This window comes from Buceros rhinoceros, unplaced genomic scaffold (genome assembly GCF_000710305.1).
Source record: "Buceros rhinoceros silvestris isolate BGI_N320 unplaced genomic scaffold, ASM71030v1 scaffold15612, whole genome shotgun sequence".
Lineage (NCBI taxonomy): Eukaryota > Metazoa > Chordata > Aves > Bucerotiformes > Bucerotidae > Buceros > Buceros rhinoceros.
In genome coordinates, this window is record NW_010399591.1 from 44,656 (window position 1) to 63,731 (window position 19,076).

The 19,076-nt window shown below is 43.8% G+C and overlaps 1 protein-coding gene across 1 annotated transcript; it reads right to left on the reverse strand.

Annotated features, from left to right (window-relative positions):
* Window positions 1-10,217: 10,217 nt before the first annotated feature.
* On the reverse strand, window positions 10,218-17,035 carry DDIAS (DNA damage-induced apoptosis suppressor). Its single transcript, XM_010131550.1, is given in 5 exon segments — window positions 10,218-10,237; window positions 10,240-12,775; window positions 14,575-14,692; window positions 15,777-15,938; window positions 16,923-17,035. Coding segments are annotated over 5 exon segments (2,949 nt in total).
* Between the last annotated feature and the right edge of the window lie 2,041 nt (window positions 17,036-19,076).

The window sequence follows — 19,076 nt, forward strand, 5'->3', positions numbered from 1 at the left end:
ATAAATCCATTTTAAAGGGCTCCTTGAATGACTTCTGGAGGTTGAACTCTAACGCCTTGACTAACAAGCTGAACTGGTCAAATAGCAGAAATGTCTAACTTTATTTTCTTGGATACTCACTTTGAGGTATCTAGAAAGCTAAGTCTCTTTTCCCAGTGCTTTCCTAATCTATAAGTGACTGTTTTGGAGACTAGCTGCCTACTAGCAACCTTGAAGCACTGGTTCCTTTTATTGCCAACAAGTCTTCGTGTAAGGACTCTATCTCCAGACAGTGACGAGCTTTTGCAGTGAGGTGGAATGCTGCAGTTGGGCTGATGTTACAGTGAAGTATCTGACTTCTCCAGAGACATATGTGAACTGATCTCTTTCAGGGTTTAGTCTGCGTAGACTTCAAAAGTGAAAGGAAACAGTGGTGGCATGTGCAGTGTTTTAGAAGGTCATAAGCCAAAGCTGTGGTTTGAAACTCTCCTCTTTTGCTGCAGTTACCAAACACGCTACCTGCTGAAGAAGTGATATTTTACTGTAGTGACTCCTTTGCAGGAGTTATTTTTGTACACCTTTGAATGTCTCTCTAGGGCATACAACCCACCTCTCCCTGTAGCACTGAGAGGCGTTGTCTTCTCTTCTATGGTCTAATCCACTGCTGAAGGCTTTCCAACTAGAAGAGGAGCTCTGTCAACTGCTAATTACAACTTAGTGCTTGTGCCAAAGTGATCAAAGTCTTGAAAATAAAAGGAGATGAAAAAAAATACCAATCCCAATTATCTGACAATCAGCTCTCTAGCCATGGCCAGCACCTTGCTAGAGGAGTGGATTTTTGAGAGAATTGTCAGTAAAAGCCTTGTGATGCTTGCCTGGTTGAGTGTCCAAAAACCATGCAGAGTTGATACAATGGGGCCAAATTTGACTGGAATGTTCTCTACTATCAAGAGAGCAAAGCATTTCTAGATTTTGATGTGTTTTCAGGGTGATATATTCACAGTCATGGAGTATTATTATTTTTGGTTGAATATTACTTTTTATAGTGGTCTTATGAGACCTTTTCTTGAAAGTTTTTAGCACAATGAGTAGCTCCAAGCAGAAGCCGATATGGACTGTGGGTGAAGAGATTTTTGCTTTATCTAGCAAACCTGTTTGCAGAGATTAGTAAAAGCATATCCTGAAAACTGGATGGTCTAAACTCTATTTTCCAGTTCTGTCAGGCTGATCTTTGGTAAACCACCAAATGTTCTGTGCTTCAGATCGCTGTATGTGTAGTACTTGCTGGTATTTTGCGTTATTTAGACTGCAAGTCTGCTGGGATAAGCCATGACTCCCTTCTGTTCCTATTTGTGTTTCCCATGAGAGACTAAGTGCTAGGAAAAAAAAAAGCCATTCAGGTCAAAGAGTTATGATGGGAAAAAGTGAAATTATGGACTCTGAAGAAGAGGGCACTGGGTGCCTCTCCCTACTTGTAGCATTCCTGATTTGATCTACAGGTAAGTTTGAATGTGCAGTCAGGTACATGTTTGTGCTGAATGGCTTTGTGATCATTACTTAATGAAAACCACACATGACAAACTGTCAGGCAAGACACTTTGTTCTTTGCTGTAGAACACGTGAAACAGCCCTTAAAATCTGTCAGCCTGCTGGTGCCGTTTGTCTTTTTGGAAATAGCTGTATCAGTAACAGTTGGCTCCCGCTAGTCTAGGTTTAGCGGTTAATGGCTATTAAATTCCTTCAGCGTCAGGAATAACAGCAGGCTGACACAGGAGACAGTGATTTGAAAAGAGGGAAAGTCGAAATTAGTGATGCAGAAGCATGGTAGGTGCACACACATGGAACAAGCGGCTTTCCTGAGCTTTTGCTGACAAGGGATGCAATTAGTTATGGTTAAACCCAGTAGGTTTTGCCTCATTTTTTTTATCCTTAAGGGGCTGTGTTTGTTCAGCTGCTTTTCCACTTGCTTTTCAGTATGAAGAACTGTCTATAAATCAGACTGAAATGTTGAGCTGGCATGATTTCTGTAGTCAGAGACTGAATTCGGTTGGAAAGTAGGTGAAATTCTCCAGCTATTAAAATAGGCTGAGCAAATATGCAGGTTACACTGTCCTTGCCATCATGGTCAGACACAGCTGTCACAGAATCCCTCTCCTGGCTGTGGGGCAGACTGAGCACTACAGCCCTTTGTGCAAGGGGAATGATGACTCTGTGGAGCAGAAAATGGAAAGTAAAGAGATGGTTTTACTTGCTCAGGATTTTTTTCAATACCATCACTTTAAAAAATGCATCTATGACTTAGATTTTGATTGCTCTGGACTTTAATAAGGGATGCTTTGAGTTTGAGTCTGATCTGATACTCTTCTGCATTCTTTTGCTTTTGATATCAAAGCACCCAATACCTTTATACAGGTTGCTTCTACCAACAAAGACCTTCCTGAGTTAATCCAGTTGGCAAGGTATTTTTAGAGGACCTTGTGTGAATTCCTAATGATCAAGTGTGGAAACTCTCAAACATCGATGTGTGTAAGGGCTTACCAAAAACTCCGTGGAGCCAAAGGAAATACTCTAATCTGGTACTGAAAACTCTGTGAAAGATGATCCATCAAAATGTTTTCTTGCCCTATTTATGAACTTTATTTGCTTATCTGAACAAATTTGGCACTTGACACCACCCTTTTTTCCTTGCATCAAGCCTGTCTCTTTTGCTGTGGGTAATAGTTGTTTTAGTTACTGTCCACAAGCAGGAAAGCATCATCATTTTGAAGGACAGTCTTATCTTATGATGATGAGTGGAAGGCAAACCCTAGCTTGATTTCCTCCAAGTAATGCAGCCTCAAGTGGAACTGGTGATGTCTTTGAAATGTGATCATCCTCTTGGGCTGTCATTAAATGTACCATAAAGGTTACAGATCTCACATCTGCCTCAGTTTAGGATTTATCTTGGCTAGGAAAACAGACAACAGGGTAATCACACTGACTGTGATGCAAGGCTCCCAAAGTAGCCCACTGCGTTGCTCTGACTTGCCTCGCTAATCACCACCTTGCTAAACTGACCCCGAGTCTCCTCTGTTGTACTGTACTAAATCCAGCCGAGATAGATTGCTGGCTGTCATCACCCATAAATGCCATCACACTCTCTCCCTTTATATGAATGAGCTGTAACTTAAACCAGGAGTAAAAACTATGCCATGTGGGTTGAGGATGTTTGGTTTTTTCCAAGTGGGAGCCACTGATCCAGGAAAAGACTGCATCTCTGATGCTCGTCCTTCCAAGTACAGTCAGGTGGGTAACTGGGGAAAGATAACCCGGATAAAGTAGAAACCGAAATGGCAATGAGTGTAGTTTAGGCTGTAAATGTTACCGTCAGTGAAAAATGAGGCTGGTTTTAGGAGTATAGCCAGGGTTAACAGCTCAGCTTGTCTGCCTGGATAAACAGGAGCTGTACTGTACTCAGAGATGTCTCTGTTTCACATTAATAACTAGCTATTAGCACTTCCTGGATGTGATCACATTTGTTGAACCGGTTATCCTTTTCCAGACAGCTCAGGAGATAATTTTAGGTCTGGTAAGAGCTACGGTTAAACTCAAGAAGCAGATGTCACCTCTACATTTGCTTTTTCTGCTATCTTGGGTTAACATTCCCAAGGACATGCATGGTTGTGAGGGCACCAAGGTTGTGTCTCTGCTGAGCATCCTCTAGAGTCCAGCCCTGCTCCACTGGTACCTGACATGGCCGAAACTTGGGTTATTCGTGGGTTTAGCTGTGCATGGTTCCATGGGAGAGGAGATGTTAAAAGTACTCTTATGCTTTCAAGGGCTCTAGTGTGTCTGGTGTCACATGAATGCAAACCTTGGAGCTTTTCAAAGCCTGATTTTTCCAGTACCTTTCATCCATGAATCTGTTCCTTCCCAATACTGCTCATGCCTCAAGCACTGTGGAGGACTCAGACCAGAAACAATCCTGGTTGCATGAACCACTGAATCCCACTCCTGTTTTAGCTAGAAGGAGCCACACGTGTGCTGTGCCACCTTGAGTTCCTTACTATGAACATAGTCCTGACTAATTCAGGATGCCCGTTCTCAACCAGGGCATCCTGTAAGGAATGTTCCCCTTCTTGTGAGACCAATACAAGGGATTCAGATGTTAAGAATTGTTGGGGGTGGGCACAAATGAATACATCTCCAGTGAGCAGATGGATGCTGCTCTCCATCCAGGGGTACTTAGGGCTGTGTGGAGGAGAGTGTTTTTGAGCTGGGTGGTGGTGTGCATGTCTCCAAGAGTCTGGGCTGCATTATTGGCACTGGCTTTTGTAAATGTAACAGTTGCAGTGTCCCCAGCAGTCGAGCCCCTGCGGAGGAGGAAGCGGAGGGGAGAGGAATGCTGTTTTGACATTTAATGGGATGAGAATAAAATGTTTGGTCTGTGGCTGGGAGAGCTGCCATGATTTCAAGCAGTGGCATTGCCTCAGCTCTTCCAGATTGTTGAGAAGAAAGCCTTACTGCTGGCCCCCACATGCAGTCAGCACTGGAGGGGGAAAACTAACTTTTTAAGCCAATGTTTCAGGGGAGAAAAGGCCATCTAATGAGAGGAAGGAGGAAGCCCACCACTTGTTGCTCTGCTGGTTTGGATATTGGAATAGTTTAAAATGTACCATGTTTTTTAGCATAATAAGATCCAGTGCAGACATGTCGCATCCGTTTCATTCCCCAAGCTGTTTACAAAAGGGAAAAAAAAATAACCCCCCTGAGACTGGAGCAGCTGCAGTCACTCAGCTGTCAATATGGGACAAGGCTCTTTCTGCTCCTCTTTCCTTTCCACTTCACTCCGTTCTGCTGCGCGTATTTGGCTGTTCTGTGAATTTGCACATCATGAGATTTTTTTTTTCCAAACTGCCTTTGATCTATACAGAAAGGCTCACCCAGCTCTCGTTTGAATTCATTAATACTTTGAGTAGGCATTTTAATTACATGTTTACTGGCTTGTTTCCCACCGTAATGTTACCTAACTGACAAGTTTGTCCTGCTCTGCATTACCTTCAGGTTTTTGAGTCTAAAACATTTTCTCTTTCCTGAAAGCTATGATAATTTTTAGAGTTGTTACAAAGGTATCTTCATTTCCTCAGGAGAAAACCTGAATTACTCTCAGCTTTGATTACTACCAGATCAATATTGAAGCACGTAATTTCTTTTTGCAACGTTTCTTACCACCGACTGTAGTTTGAATTGTAGTTTAAAAACCTGCTTAGGCACTAAAAGCAGCATTTTGTTTGCAACCTCCATGCCAGGGAAGTCACAACATTAAAGGAATTTCTAGGGTTAGCATTTTACCCATAAAGTTCTGCTTTCCCAGCAATTGTGAATTTAGCACAATGTACAGAATTTTAGCAAGAACTCTGATTCCTAAAGATGTGGTCAGAGGTGAGGAGAGGATGTTTCTTGATCAAGCACAACCATTTCAGTGGAAAAAACGCAGTACAGCTGGTCAGCCCATTGATCTGGGGTTGCTGGGGTACTGCTCTCTTTGGGGAGGGAATAGGTAGGTGTTAGCACATCATCAAACTGTGAATCATTGACTGTCAGAAGCATTTGGCTTGTCTGTTTCTTTAAGTTCTCGTGGTCAGGTGTGGTACGGTGGGGTTGAGAAAGGAATGTAACTTGGATGACCAGGATAATGAATGTATGATGCTTCATGTTTATTTGTAATGTCCTTTTTATACTTAGAAATTGCTTACATATGTATCTGTATGTAAATAAATGTTTAATCCTTTCCAGTTGGTGTTTGATTTGCTTGTTTTGATTTGAACTGCAAAGCAAAGTTGCCTTAAAAATGCACAGAAGATAGATTCATTTGACATGATTTAATATCAGACCAACAAATGAATGCCTGTTAAGGCTTTTCTGCTTGGGTTGAGCATACCAAGGCGCTCTCAGCATTGGGACCTCACAAGAAGAGCAAATTAGAGGTGCTGTCCATGGGAGCAATGTCCCTTTGCACTAGAACAGAAGAAAAAATGTATTCAAAACGAGAGATCATAGTGAAGTTTGAAATGCCAAAGGAATGTCGGCATTGGTCACTAGAAGGTGGTCTTTGACAGCAGTGCCGTCTACTCACAGCTATGGCAGACCAGTAGTTGGCCTAGCAAGACGCTAGGTTTGTGTTGGGTGGAGATGATGGCTGGATGCTTCAGTTGTCTTGTTCTTCAGGCAGTGCTTTTTTTTTTTCTTTTTATGCTAGTTCTTCTTCAACTTGCTCTTTTCATGCTCATAGAAATCCACTGAAGTTCCCTAAGGACCTGTCTTTCCGGAGACCTAGAATCCTTTTGGACAAGTACTCCCATTTTGAGCCTTGAGTCTTGTTTGGGTTTCCTGCCCTGTGCTCTGCATCAAAGATTGTGCTAGCACACTGAAAAATGAGCTGTGAAGCTTGAAGATACCATGTGTCTTTTATTGCCATTTCCACTGACCTTGAAGCTCCTTCCTTGGTCTGACATGAAGGCTGGACCATCTGCTCTGTGGTCCCCAGGAAGCTGGCAAGTTGAGTCAGAGTTATTTGGAGAGGGAAAAGTCCCTCTAGGGGAGGGGGGAACTGGGCAAAGGGAGGGGAAGAAAACATCCTTAAACCTCAGACAGCTCTCGGAGTATTGACTGAAAGAGATGAGAGCTGCAGTGTGGTGCCTGTGGGGATGATGGCTGGAGAAGCCAGTCCCAGGTCTTCCTGGGGAAAGGTAAGGGGCAGGTGAAGAGTGCAAGGAGCATGTAACTGGTGGGATGTGCAACCTTCTCCTGCTTTTTCAACACATGTAGCAACAAGGACACAGCTTGTGCCAGGCTTTGTGGTGGATAAAGGGATTGTAGGAGCTTGAAGGCTCCTTACAGCGAGGGAACACACTGCCCAGGGGAAGAAATGCAGGACTGACAGACTACAGGAGCAAAAGCAAGACACATTACTGCCTCTCCTTCATCTTCTCATGTTCCAAGTCCTCCTACCGAGCACTTGGGGAGCTCTGCCCAGAAGATGTCAGCTTGCTGACAGGAGCATGTCACACAACAGTACTTTTTGGTCTCACTCTCTGTGCAGTCCTCTTGCACAAAGCATGGGAGATCTGACTGGCCTGCATTAATTTCAACGGTATCGTACAGCCCGTCCTTCCTAATTTGAAGTCTAGTTTTGATTTATGGATTTCTATGCACAGAGAATCAACCACAAACCTGGTGTGCATTTTCAGGAGGTTTATTACCTTCAAAATTAAACATGCTGAGCTTTATTCTTTTTGTAGAACTTTATAATTATAATCACATCTGCTAGTAAGCTGTCACTTACTGTAGCAGGTGAATGAATTCTCCGCTGAATAAACTCACTGATGTTGGACGAAACATTTCATGTCCAGGTGCTGTCAAGTGTATGATGTAGAAGTTCTGGCAGTGTTTCATAGCTGGCCCAATCAAGTCTCTGGTGTATCACTTGGGTCCGGTCTAACCCCCCGATAAAGTGGGTGTTGTCCAGTTCATCATAAGGGAGCGCTTAAAGAGCCAGCGATGCTGCAGTTGTCTGTTGTATGTGACACTGTAGCAGAAACAACTAGTTTCAAGCTTTATTTGTTTGAGCACTGATGTCTTAAAAGCCTTTCAGTGTTGTTCCCTGTGCTCAGTGATTTGGGTATGAGTAATGCTGCCTGTCTTTCCCTTTATTTCTGCTACCTAAGCCATAAACGCAGATTTACCACTGCCAGGCAGGCTACGTTTCTTACTCCTTTTCCACTTGACCCTGACACAAATTCATTGAGTAGGATTTTATTAGCAATAAATCAAATCTTTTGAGCAGGCAGAACAGGGGTAAGTGCAGGTGCACACACATACACTTGGTCACTTGGGCTGCAGCCTGGAGCTCTGCGCTATCCTGGCTGAAGCAGCCCTGGTGCTCTGACGCGCTGTGAGGTGTGGGGCTAAAGCTCAGCTGGACAAGCCATCAGCAGCTTCTGAAGGGTGTACGGTTGCTTCTACTGCTGTCGCGTCCCTTTGGCTGTGCTAGGAAGCCTTGCACAGAGATCTGCTATCCCTTCGAGCCCAGCATTGCCAGGTTTGGCCATGGTGGTTTTAGGCTGGCGTTACTGGCACAGCTCTTAACAAGTGACTCCAGTCACAGGTACAATGCTTGAAGTACATTTGGTCATAAAGTCAGTATGTTTAATTCTACTCTTTTTTGCTACAACTGGATGTTCTTTTTCCTTCTGTTTGTCTAAGATCCAGGGACTGTAGGGATTCAGGCTTGTACCTTTAAGAAGAAACCTTGAGCCTCTTGCCGCCACCACCTACTGTTGCAGCATCTTTAAACACTGGGAAGAACTTCAGGGCTGTGTTGGGAAGGACAGCAAGGACAAAAGATGGTTTGTTGTTCTTCCAGTGATATCCAGAGCTGGCTTGACAATCTCATAGTGTTAGGCAAGTATTTGAACCTGTGCCTCAATTTCCTCAACTGTAATTTAAAAAAAAAAAAACCAAACCAACCCAAAACAAACCCAACACTGACTACTTTGTGAATTTACCTGTGCATACTTGCTGTGTAGCCATGAAGAACTGTTTTCTTCGGTCAGCCTGCATATCTCTGCTCTCAGGAGGAGAGGCTGGGTCTCACGAATGCTCTGCTCAGCTGCTGTTTTGATTTCAAATACTCTTCTCCCTCCCATCCCTCAATGAGAAATGCATTCGATTAGAAGGTTAGGGTGGGGACCAAGAAACCGAAAAGGTTTTACCTCTATGTTCTGTAAGGGGGATCCTGGCTAAAAACAGTGGATGAGGGCCAAGGAGGTGAGAGTAAATGCCCTCACGCTTCCCTAAGTGTCCTGAAAATAATGACCAGATATAATTATTTTACAGAAGAGATATGAAGGCACACAAAGATTACAGCTCCAATTCCAAAGATCTAGTTTCTTCATCCATCACAAACATGGTTTCCACTGGTTGGTTACCTTAGGCAGGTCCTGCCATAAGATGCTGGTTTGTGCGCATGCCCCAGTGAGGTACCTATGGTGAGACCCAGTGACTATAGGGTCAGAGAAGCCATTCAGAGCTGCACAAGAAGCCAATTCTAGCCCCATCTCCACAGCGACTAACAACGTGTAGTCAGTAGAATACACAGGAACAAGATCGGCACAAAATGATACATTCCCACTACACTTTTCTGACTCCCAGCAACTTGTTCCTGTCAGATTTCTTAAGGCAGAGGTGATGCCTATAACCTGAAAGTGCTTTCGCTACCAGTATTGACGCACCGTGTTCCTTGCAGGCAGACACAAAACCCTTCTGAAGGAACACTGCCTCTGGGGCTTAAGTAGGTGCATTAGAAATGAAGTGAGGCCTCGAGCACAGAACACAGTAACGTCTGTCTTCTAGCAGTGAATGAACCAAGTCAACTCCTTGTCACCAGTCACGATGTAAACAGTGTTTATTCATTCTACGCCTCAACAACAACAACAAAAAAAATCACAGCAGATCATTTTAGGCCCACTTCTGGTTCTACAAGTCAGCATTTTCAGGCTGACGAGATCCTGTCCCATCAGGTTCCCACACCCTTCTGCAGGATCTGACCTACAAGCCTGCAGCAGCAGCTCCAAGATTTCTCTGTTCAATGATCCTAAATGGAGCTGCTCTGGGTAGGGGATATGGAAGACCTCAAAGCAAGGACGAGGAAAATCACCACCAGGAATCTGCTACTAGCAGCCTTAACTTGAAAAAAGCCACTCCCAGCTTCTCAGGATGGTGCCCTCCACCTCACTCAGCTCTGTCATTTGATCCCAAGTGGGCTCAAAAACAAGACTCCCATATGGTATCTGAAATACTTTGATGAAAACTTGTCCCTTCTCCACAGAGAGCCATCGGGTAAGAATCTGGAGTGGACAGGGACTCCAGGGATCTTCTTGTGATGAAAAGACAACGCTGAACACTGAAACACTTCACCTGCCTGCACTTGACAAAATGAGAGCTATTAAACACTTGCACTCTTGCGGAAGTTTTTATTGCACATTTTAGAGTTAATTTACAATAAAATATAGCAGCTGCACATTCTGGTTTCCCCCATCTCTGTGTCACAAAGATCTGCAAATAAACATAACTCATCTTAGGAAGACATATGCCAATAGGTGGATAAACAATCTAAGTGTTAAATAGCCCTTCTACTGGTTCCTTCCCAAAACTCTTAAAAAATGATTATGAAGAACACAGCATGGAAATATCATTTTTTAGTATTTTGGCTTATTGGAAAAGGAGTCTGTGTTTGGAAGAACAACTCAGGAGACCAGCCAGTTGCCCCTTCCAATATAACCCCTGAATAATTCGCACTTGAGAGGAGATTCTTGCCTTCTGAAGGGGAATAAGTTTCCAGGACTGTGTGGTTTAAAAACAAGGCCTTGGTGACACGTGCAGACACAGGAGTTGTCAGAATCCTGGCTGTGTCCCCAGGCTTTAACCTCTCATTTCGGGAGCATCCAGCATTTTCACCACTCTCTTTGCTTTCTGAAACAGGGTTCCTGCTGCTGTGCCCACAGGTTGACTGCAGGTCAGCAGCCCAGCTAGTTGTTTTTAAGTTTAAAGATGCAGCTAGTTTGAACCTTTTGTCTGCAGATGGAGGGACCCACTCCTCGAAGGTGGCAGGTGCTTGGCTGTTAAGGACCTGCTCTGAAACAGAGCTGTTACTTTCTTTGGCTTCCCTGTTACTCGCTCTTTTGCGTTTCACTAACCTGCCAGTGAGCTGCTGCAACAGTGTGTTTTGAAAGGATGACCTGGATCGCTTGCACTTGGAATGGATTTTAGTGGGATTTTTAGGGGTGAAGGTAGAGATAACAGAGCTTCTTTCCCCAACAGGCCACCATTTCGGGAGAGGTTTTGTCATAGGAGTCGACTGTGAATAAGGAACGAAGTCTCGAGCGCTAACTGAACTGCATTCTGGGTCACAGGAGGAGGACGGTACTGGTGTACTGTGCTTACTAAAAGCAGGAGGGGACCTCCTGTGCAGGAACAAGCTCGGTTTTGAGCTGTTACAGGACACACGTCCAGGATAAGGCACCAGTTCAGGAGGTGGAACCTCTTCTCTCAAAGTATCTTCCTCTGTTAAAGAATTACAGGATTCATTTAAGCATTCTACAGGTTTTGCTACCTCTCCTGCACTCACATCAAACAGATCAGCAGAAGCGTTGTAACTGCCTTCAGGGAAGATGCGGTTCCACAGCACCTCTCTCCTATTAACGCTTTTGAAGGTATTTTCTGACAGTTCTGTCAATGGTTTTAATTCTCTTTTATATATCCTTCTTGTGTTGTCAGGAGTTGCTGGATCAGAGTCCCATGGCCCTGTGAACCTAAGAGCTGTTCTTTGGCTTGGTGTAGAAGAATTTTCTTTATTTTCACAACCAGCTGAACAGCTATCGTGGGCAGAACGCACACAGGCAGCTGTCTGGCTCCTTTCTAAGCAGGAGGCTTCTCCATGTTCAGCAGTACACTGCAGACTAGTATCAGAGCAGGCTGCCTTTGAAACGTCAGTATTTGCTTCTTTGGACTGCACACCTCTGCTCTCGGGAACAGAAGGCTCTGATGTAACTTGCAAGGACTGTGACAGAGCAGGTAGATGAGGATTAGGTATAAAGCAATGTGCTTCTTTGCCAGCTGAAGATAAAACAGTAGAGGAAGACTCACATTGTGACATCTCATCACTTGGAGGATTTGCATTTGACTGAAGAGAAGCAAACAATGTGTTCTCCCAACTATCACTCTCTGCAGGTGGCAAGAAGCTCTGTGAGACTCTTGCCTCAGGCAACTCACCGCCTACGAGGGTTTGCCTGGGATAGGACTTGTTAAGATTGACACCCTCTTGTCTGCTTTCAAGAAGAGCCTGTTTGCCTGCATCAGGGCAGGGTGATGTTACAATACTCCTACCATCTTCTATTCTGGCTAAAAATTCATTTAGACTTTCGGAGAACAGAAGCTCGTCCCAAAGCATAGAGTCCATCTGGGACGCTCCAGCTACCTTCACATGATTAGACACTGAGTCATCTCTCTTGTAAAAGAGGGAGTTGTGGGCTTTTTCTGGGTAAGAATAATTTCTACTACTAGTCTTTGGGCAAATGTTTTTTACCCCAAATTCCAAGGGCTGTTGTAACAATCTGGGACTGTTTCCACGTGAACACTCAGTCTTTGAAGGGGATGCTCTCTCTAATTTATCAACTGCAGAGATATTGTCAGCCCGTCTAGGCTGTGAACTCAGTTTGTTACCCTCCTCCTCTTTATCTCCCTCCTTCACAGAAGAGCTGCAAAATCGTGAATCCCAAAGAGTTTGATTGTTGAGACTTACACTGCTTGATTCTGCAGAGACAGGCCTCCCCTCTTCTTCATGCTGTTCACTCACCAGCTTTCCCACTTCCAGAGTGGGAAAGTCTTCTGCTGTTACCCAAGCAACAGATGAAGTCAGGCTGAAGGACTGCTGCCAGCACCCTAGAAAACTTTCTCTGCCACTAGACTCCACAAAACAGGAGGTTCTGCTCAGGCTAGACAAGCCGCTGAGCTCACTGACAGGTTCATCCACTGGACCCGAAGATACATCAGGTAAGTACGAGCTGTTATTACAGTTCCTGAATCTTGCTGACTGCAGGAGCCGGTGGAAGTAGCTGATAACAGTAAAGCCAGTAACAGCAGTGTTTGGCAGGAAGATCTGGCAAGCTGTAAGTTTTTTTGTACTTCTATTAATTCTGGAACAGTTTTGCAAGATGCTGCTGGCAGCAGAAGCCCCTCCATCTTTCCTTGCGCAATCCTGGGAGGGAATGGGGAAAAAAAAACAAACAAAAAAAACCTCCTTAGGACAATGCTTTATTTTGTGACAAAAAGATATAAAAATTAACATGTCCTTTAATTCAGGCTTAAATTTAGGTCTCACTTTCTGTCAGGATGTGCAGGGAAGAGAATACAAAACACAAAACTAAGCAGTACTCCCTGGGAAATAAGCACTGGCAAGAGCTATAAAGGGCATCACAGCAAGAGGTTCTTTGCTTGTTGCAATTATGCAGAATTTTGAGCTGGAAAAACAACCAAGAATTCTAAGGGAGGACTTCACAGAAAATGCCTTCCTCCCTTTAGGGCACTGGGTGCTTCCAGGCTTTCTCCAGCACAGCTCTGTGCAGACGGCCAGCTGCCTAGGGCCATGCTTCTCTTTGGTCTGGGAGGCACTGGGCAGTCCTTGAAGCAAAGCACTCTGGTACCAGACCCCTGGCTTGGCAGCTCAACTACCAAAGCCAGTAGGATATTTTCTGTGTGCTACCTCTGTGAAAGGGAAATAAGCTACAACCTTTATCTTCCCAGATTTATTTGGAGAGTAGCATTTCAGAGGAGCTTCAGCTGGGATTCTTTACAAGACCTGCTCTTTCACACAGAAATTAGAGACATCAAAAGCAGAGAAAATTATCTAATGTTTTGAGAAGTGGATAAATCTCTTTTTACCTCCACCTCAAGGTCTGTCAATGCCAGAGAAGCCAAAAAGCAAATACGGCTGTCTGCAAATTCAACAACCCTCCTACTCCCTGAGTCTACACAAAGGTTCACGCTGAAGGTCATTAGCCAAGGACAATACCCTTCTAGGTCACTCTGAAAAAAGTATGTTATATTGATTCTGAGTTTTATCTGGGAGAGCGCAGCTGCATGCATAGCTGAACACAACTGTGCAGGAACGTCTACAGCCAAGGGCCGAACAAATGGCTCTTGTGTTTGGTCCTCGTGTGCGCAGGAGCAGGCCCAAGGCTGTTGATACGCAGGATTAGTTATATTTGTAAAGGCGTCAGACCTAGAGACCTTGCAAATGGTTCCAGTTAAGTAATGTTAATCCATGAAGTCCCCAACTTCCACTAGTTAAGAAGCTGTGCATTAGGAAAACCTCAGCTCAGATACAAACCTCGTGGTGCCTGTGGGAGAAGGCGGCACCTGCCAGGTAGGATTTAGTTCACAGAGTTTGTGGTATGAGTGACTCACACAGGCACCACTTGAAGAGAGCTCAGAAGGCTGTTTGTATGGAAATATTACTAAGAACTAATATTTCAAAGTCTGTTAAACACATAAGAGCCACAGATGCATACGCTGAGAAGCTGTACTTTATCAACATTTATAACATGCTCTTAGATCCAGAAATATCAAAATGCTGCATGGGGATGTGTTTCTCCTAACATTTCAGACACCAGGAGACTATGCAGCACGGAAAGGGAGGGCAGTGCTTGAAAAGACTGTCTGCTTCCTGCTTGAACTGTACATGGGTTTTTTTTACAATCTCCAAACTGTTACTGCTATGCACAGGAGCTGGCACTGCTCAGCCTCTCTGTACAGCAGCCCTGACAAGCTGTCAAGCTGACTACTGCCATTCAAGATGACTTTTGGATGTGACTCATTTAAAATACCACAGGAGTCCGGGGGAAGATGAGCAGAATCCTTTCCATGTCCTAGCCCTAATTTCTTCAAATTCCCAAAAGATGTTGTGCCTGATGCTTTGCTAACTCAGTCCATGCCCCAAACTGGTTACAAGCTAATGAAAAAACTCATTGTAAGAGAGTCATGTGGATTAAGAGTTACCTTCACTCCAAATATAAATCTTTTTCCAATGAAACAGGTTTCCACCGCTTGAACTAATGCTTCTGGAGACGCATCTGTGTTTGTTTCTCCTGACAGCCGATTGAAGTCTTGAACACACCTTGAGTAAAAACATACAGAAGTATTGGCCCAGCAGAGGAAGCCTTTGAGCTGTAGTGCAGGTAGGACATACGCTAAAGAAAAGATAGTTCACTTGATTTGTTAGTGAAAGGGAAGTAAAGAAAACAACCCCTGGGAATAGGTTTAATATACACACAGCTGTCAGTGTTGCCTGTGTGGCTGTGATTTTTGTATCAACACAATGACTGTATAGTGCTGTCAATATGCTGCTATTGCTTACACATCCTTTCTGCCAACACCTTTACAGCAACAGCAGGCTCCGTATTCAGACATCAGGTGACTGTTTTCCACAGCAGACAGCCGCACAGGAGTGTAGAATGTCTGCCACAAGTACGCTGTTAATGCTGCTAATGGGGGGATCTTTTAAGTGTTCACGTTTGACCCAGTGTTGACAAAAGGCGTTGAAAAATAACAGAACTGAGGAACAAGCAGTGACAGCATCCAAGTATCCAAATATCCTAGCAGTTTCACATATCAGAAAGTCCGAAGCTTACAGTGTAACTGGTCAGGCTCTGAGGACTAACAGGCTTTCTGAGAATCCCTCCTTGCTGAAGGAAACTGGTCATATTGAAGAAAAGTCATAAGGTGACCACTTTTTTTTCTAAAAAACCCCCCAAACTGTTCTAAAAAAAAAAACAAACCCAAACCAAAAGGCTCCCTCTTTACCTTAAGACTCTTCCTCTAAAATCTTCAGGAAAAAGTATGCCTAAATATCTGGAAATGCCAGCTTACTCAGCAATCTGACATTAGACAATGGAAATTCAATCATCTCAAATTAAAGAGGAAGGAAGCAAAGAAGCAGCCCAACTACCCGCACTGTGAAGCTCACTCAGCAGGTAGTAGCTGCCTTCAATAGACACATGGAGGATCTCTTCTACTACGCAGAAGTAATCTGTCTCAAAATTCCAAGATTTCAGGAAGAAACCAAACTTCAGCATTTTCTCAAGGTGACGGGTGCCAAAGAACCGCGGGGAGGGAGGACTTTAGCAGCTTCTTCCCTCTCCACGCCCACACCCAGGCTCATCTCAGTTTTTTCAGGCTGAAGGAAAAGCAGCATTCCTTACCTCTGCAGATTTTCTGCGGTGACCCCAAAGAATGGATCTAAGCAACTTCCAAACACAGTGATGTCAAACAAATCATTAGTGTCAGCAGTCTTTAGGGACAATCTATATCTGTAGCTCACATCTTTAGCTTCACCTGTGCAGCCACATTTTAGACAGCTAAACCTGACAAGACAGTAAAGGATAAAGAATATTGAATACATGAACTTCTGTTAATCACTGCTGAGGGAAGAATTTATCTGCCACTGTACTATAATGTATTAAATACTCCATGACAAACTGTAAGATTCTTTCTTATTCTTTACTTCTTGAAGCATTAATCTTACCACAGGCTCAGCAAGGTGTCTGTACCATGGCAGAACCCTTCTGGTTTCTTTTATTGATCTGTTAAATGCTAACCTCTTGTGAATTGCAGAGAGACAGCAGGCTTTGAATAGCCTTTTGGAGAGTAATTCGGATTTCTCTGCAGCCCCATATTTTACGTTCTGCTTTGGGACTTTTTTCCTATAGCTCTAGTGTAATACCTAGATTTAAAAAAATCATCAGGAAGCAGCATGGTTATATTTTACATCAGCATTTGAAACAACAGATATTCTTGCTTTGCAAAATCACTTCCTTCCACTTAGTGCTGACACTCACTGATTTACTGTTCTCCTGTGCCACCGACTTCACATAACAGCAGGATTAAAAAGGAAAGCCCATACGTTTCTGGTCACACGGTAAGTGGAAGAGTCATACAGGACTACCTGATGCATTGCACGTATAAAATGAGAAGAAATTTAAAAAATATTAGGACTTGATTTGGAGGGTCTTTAATGCTTTTCAACTCAGGAACAGCACTGAAGGACTGGACTGAAGGGGATGCACCTGGAAGGTATTAAGACATATAATTTATTCTCCTAAACTGTCTTTCGATACAGCATGGCACTGAAAGCAATGGAACTCTCGATCCATAACACCCTCCAAGCTGCTACTGGAACACAGAGATCTAAATAGTGATAAGTAACATAAATATCTGAAATTAGCACTTATTTCTACAATGGCTGGGTTTTCACATTTTTTTTTTTAAAAAAAAACCCCGTGGGTTCAGTTAACAGATTCCCAAGGCTTCTGACAGCTACAGTCAGTGATCCCCAGAACACGACTTACCTCCTAGTATCCAGTATCAGCCTAGAAAAGCATTTTTGACAGGCAGGATAGAAGAAGCAGGAGTTCTGGATGGAAATAACAGAGGCAGCCAAGAGTTCTCTCACACTGTTCATGTGCTCACAGCATCACCTGAAACAAGTCCAAATGGTTCAAAGAGCTCTCTTTTTTTGAGATGTTAACATTAACTGCTTTTAGCTGGGTTTTTTGACCGTTTCGAAAGGTGGCCCTCAGGAAACAACGACCTGTGTTTGAAAATGACAGCCCAGCTGGGGCAACATCTCTTACCCTTAACTAATCCTTTTAAAAAAAAAAAAAAAAAGATGTAGATATGTAATAAGAAGAAACAAGCTGCCCAGGGCAGTGGTGGAGTCCCCATCCCTGGAGGCATTTAAAAGATGTGTAGGTGTGGTGTTGAGGGACATGGTTTAGTGGTGACCTGGCAGTGCTGGGTTAATGGTTGGACTCGATGGCCTTAAGGGTCTTTTATACCTAGTTTTAGGAAACCTCCCTTATCTTAGGAAGTTAACTCTTTTCTCAGCAGATACTAGAAACAGGAAGACAAAAAATACCCTAAAATACCTCAAATCACAGAGTTCCAGCTCAAATGACCAAAATGTTCTCTATAGCTGAATTTGAGGACACCTTAAAAATTCTTCTCTGCCAAAGCACTTTTACCACAGCAACAGCCAAAGGCACCTCTTCTCAATAACTCAGGATAGGAAGTAAAACTCACATCTTTATCCCAGAACTTCTTCACGGAAGCAGAAGACCAAGGAGATAAAGGAAACTCAAGTACAGCTTTTACATGTTAAAAATCATTCAAAAATCAACAATTCTGTTTTGTTCGTATTTTGCCACAAAAAATGTTCAACTTTACAGGCTCACCCTTTGCCCTCAGGGACACTGTTCTCAGCATTTTGGTAAAAACAAGAGCTATAACACGAGTACTAGAAAAACATGAGTGACTTAACTCATTACTCTGAGTATTTTTCTAGAAGAAAAAATAAATCAGATATCCCAATATTCCCTATGGTAAAAAGGCCAGGAAAAGGTAAAAACTTTACTGGAGGGTCAACCAAAATGAGGAAAATCTCTCTTCAGAACACATGTTAACAGGGATTCATTCAACCCAACATACTAAATGGTGCACCCCTTCCACTCTTGCCAAAACAGAGCTATTTTGGTTAAGTTACAGTACAAGACAGCAGTAAAAAGTACACGGAAAACGTACCAATATAGAAAAGTAGTAATAAAATTAAGTCTGCTTTTGTAATCGCCCAAGAATGTGGACTCGGGGAGACCAGCAGGTGCTTCCCATTTCAACTGGTTTTCAACTCAGAACTACATAAACAAGTATACTGTTACCTGCAGGTTTTAATGAAAGAATACCCCAGAAAACACAGCAAATGCTTCAGGAATTCCACTGGAACCTGGGAGACAGAGCACAGCATTCACACAGGCTCTGGTAAGAGCAAACAGACTTAAATCCTACACCTCTATTTCTCTTTGGTAGGAATACAGGACTCGTTTTCTGAACGTAATTTTAAAAAGGACAGTACAAATAGATCTGGTTCACTTTATTTAAGTTTTTAATAAACAAACCAAATCAAATCTCTGGACTCACACACCCAGCCTGGTAATCACAGGGCACTTCGGGAACTCTCCACCACCAGCCTCCAAAGCCCTGAAGCCTCACTCGGATTTCCACCAGTGCTTGGTGCCCTCTCGTGGGCTCATTGCCTTAAACTTCTACCTAAGAACAAAACCCAGAACGCAGAGGAGTCATTAACAGGTCTGACAGCGCAATTTCTACCTCTCAAGCAGCAGTCTCCTCCGGCTCCAGCCCCAAACCACTCCCATCGGCCAACTGCAAGCAGCCACCACCGGGCACTGGCACGGGACAGGGATGCTAAAGGCCGGATGGAGCTGCTTGACTTCACCCTACCTCTGCTGCTCCTCATCATAGAATGGTTTGGGCTGGATGAGACCTTCAAGATCATCTAGTCCATCCCCGCTTCCATGGGCAAGGACACCTTCCAATACACCAGGTTGCTCATAGCCCTGTCCAGCCTGGCCTTGAACACTTCCAGGGATGGGGCACCCACAACCTCTCTGGGCAACCTGTGCCAGTGCCTCAACACCCTCACAGTGCAG